The sequence below is a fragment of the Pseudomyrmex gracilis genome, unplaced genomic scaffold (genome assembly GCF_002006095.1).
Source record: "Pseudomyrmex gracilis isolate BER0280 unplaced genomic scaffold, ASM200609v1 scaffold_541, whole genome shotgun sequence".
Taxonomy (NCBI): domain Eukaryota; kingdom Metazoa; phylum Arthropoda; class Insecta; order Hymenoptera; family Formicidae; genus Pseudomyrmex; species Pseudomyrmex gracilis.
The window spans coordinates 61,102-64,066 of NW_018021125.1; the positions used below are offsets into that span (position 1 = coordinate 61,102).

Sequence of the window (2,965 nt, forward strand, 5' to 3'; positions counted from 1 at the left end):
TATATATATATATATATATATATGTACAGATATATGTATTGTAATAGGTAAAATAACACCTGTACGCCGGGGCTGTTAGAGCAAACCATGACGCGGGTACGGAGGAAATTCACGCATTTATTTCAAGAAAACTGCACTAACTTTTGGACTACTTGATAGTTTTTAATGAAATTTTGAGGAAAGGAAAAGATTTTATAAATAATGACTTACACTTTTTAACATGCAATTATTTTGTTATCATGCAGTGATTCTTAACTTTATTTATAAAGTTAAAGATTTATATTAAAATTTGTCAAAATTATATTATAAGTATATTTATAAAGTATATAAAAGTATAAAAACAAATATAAAGTATATTAAAGTATAAAAACAAATATAAAGTATATTAAAGTTTAAAAAGATATTAAAATATGTTAAAGTATGTATAAAGTACATTAAAATATAAAAACGTAAAACGAAATAAAGTATAGTAAAGTTATATTTATAAAACTAAACATTTGTCAAATTTATTAAATTATTTCTCCTAAATTTAGTCCTTCTTTCATGCCTTTATATAACAGAAGTTTTGTTTATACACGCTTTTGAAATTGAAAAAATAATTTATAATTTCTTGCATTTGGTGTTTTATATATATTTATAAATTTTTTATTACTCTCTTCCGTACGGCGCTCGTCCGCCGCGTAACGTCACTTGACTAGCCGCGAGCCGCAAGCAAACGTATTAAATTGAGAAATTGACAGACACAAGAGTTGGTCCAAAAACTACTTACAACAAAGTGTTTAGACTAAAGAACTTAAACAATCAAATGCTTTCGGCAATTGTCGACTATAGTCGACGCTCAGCCGTACAGACACATTCGGCGGCCGTCGACTAAGGTCGAAGCTTGGCCTTACAGATACATTCGGCAGCCGTCGACTATAGTCGACGCTCGTCCTCAAGAGGTTAATAAAGTTAAACATTTGGCATGATACTTACAGTATTGTTTGTTTGTATGATACGATTTAAAGCAGTCTCCAAGGTGTAGGAAAACTTCAGATTTACACATGTAAAAAGTTTCTCGACGTATTTTATGAAAGGAATAAACACGACATCGTCTTCTGACATTTATATTCTGGTAGAGAATTTTTATAGGTTTGTGTTGTTTTATGTTCCCTGTAAGTCTGTTCGGTGGATCAAAACGAGAAGTTCGTTTAGAATTTGATAATTGATCTATTGTTGCTGATGTTGATGGTTGATTTGTTGTTATTATTTCTTCAATATGTTGGATGTTGAGGAGAGACTGGTCGGTGAGATATAAGTTCTAAGTCTGAACTTATTTAAAATATCTTTATTGCGCTCCTGTTCTCTTACAATGTTCATTCACGGCTGTTTCTCACTGCGGTACACTCTCCGGCTTGCGGTCCTATACAATCTTTCTGCCCTGCTTCATCTGCGCGATCGATTTATAGTAGATCGATCGTGTCGATTCAGCAGGCCCACCGGTCCTAGCAACGGCCGTGCTAGTTACCGGTGCCGGTGTCGACACATGCTGCGTTGCATTTCGGACAATGCGGCGATGTGTCGCACTCCGTAGCAACCAGCAGTTCTTCCTGAAACTGTTGTTGCCCTGCAACTTAACCAGGTCATTGAGCAATGACAGTGATGGTTTATCACATTGCTCAATGGCCTCACTCTACTTAACTTTATCTTAAAATTGCTGCACAACAAATATCAAAATGCAATGTGTGAGACGTTTGCAACCAAGCGTCAGCTTCTTTATATTTAGCAGAAGAGTATGGAATCTCATTTTTGATCTTGAATTAAGCTTTTGAAAGACGCGGAATGAGTTGAATAAAGCACATTGAGAAAGATACAAAAATATCTTTTTAGACCATTTTAAAATTTTTCTAAAGATGGAATTGTATGCTAGATATTCATCAGCACGATCAACGCCGCTCATATAATTATTGTAATTTACTACGCAGGAAGGTTTCTTGATGTAAAGCTGTGTGTCGCGGTAGGTTTTATCAGTATTTATCAGATTTGCATTATGGATTGTTGATATCATTTGAATATTACGGTTTTTAACATTTCTCCACATCTGTATCATACTTTCTTTTTTTCTCTTATAACGTATTTCTCTAAGTTGCAGTTTTATATTTTTTAAAGAATCTGAACTTCCACGATTTGCACTTATTGTTCCACACATTCTGACTTTTTTTGGTCACAACTTGAAAGCCAACTTTTCACTGTTGTAAAAATTATCTTGCGTATAGATGATGCCATTTGTTCAGATATGGATCCATAAGCTTTGTAATAGTTCTCCAAACTCATACTCTTTCCACAATACACAGCAAAAATAAAATTAAAATTAAATGTATCCCGTTTTTGATTCGCAAATTATTCTGTTGAGAATTCCATATTTTATAATTTTCTTGGGATTATAAACACAAAATTTAAGCCGTCCCCTCTATGGTATTATACCTTTATCAAGTAAGAGATTCTGTTCTGGTTTATACACACTTCTAAATTTATTTAAAAAATAATCTACAATTTCTTGCATTTTTATTAGTCTGTCTGCGTTTGGATGGATGTTTGCATTACCAGAAAAATGAAGGAAAGTATATACTACCATGATCAAAAAATAACCGGAATTCATAAAAAGAAAAGTACATGTTTATTCTTCAAAATTCAAGTTGTCCTTTTCAAAGTAGTCCCCGTCGGCTACGATGCACTTGTGCCAGCGTTTGATCCACCCCTCAAAGCTTTTCTGGAAGTCGGTTTTTGGTATAGCCATTAGTGCCTCCAGAGATTTTAGCTTTATTGCCTCCACACTGTCAAAACGAGTTTCTCGTAGTGGTTTTTTGAGTCGATCAAATAGGAAGAAGTCACATGGTGCCAGATCAGGTGAATTGGGCGGTTGTTGAATGGTATTGGTGTTGTTTTTGACGAGAAACTCACGAATAATCAACGCATTATGAGATGG

The 2,965-nt window shown here is 34.0% G+C and overlaps 1 protein-coding gene across 1 annotated transcript in view; it reads left to right on the plus strand.

Annotated features, from left to right (window-relative positions):
* Nucleotides 1-968, plus strand: part of LOC109861012 — a 1,744-nt gene extending 776 nt beyond the window's left edge. The window contains exon 3 of the mRNA XM_020440487.1: nucleotides 832-968. Within this exon, the coding sequence (XP_020296076.1) occupies nucleotides 832-968 (137 nt within the window). The remainder of the gene's footprint in view (nucleotides 1-831) is intronic.
* The last annotated feature ends 1,997 nt before the right edge of the window (nucleotides 969-2,965 follow it).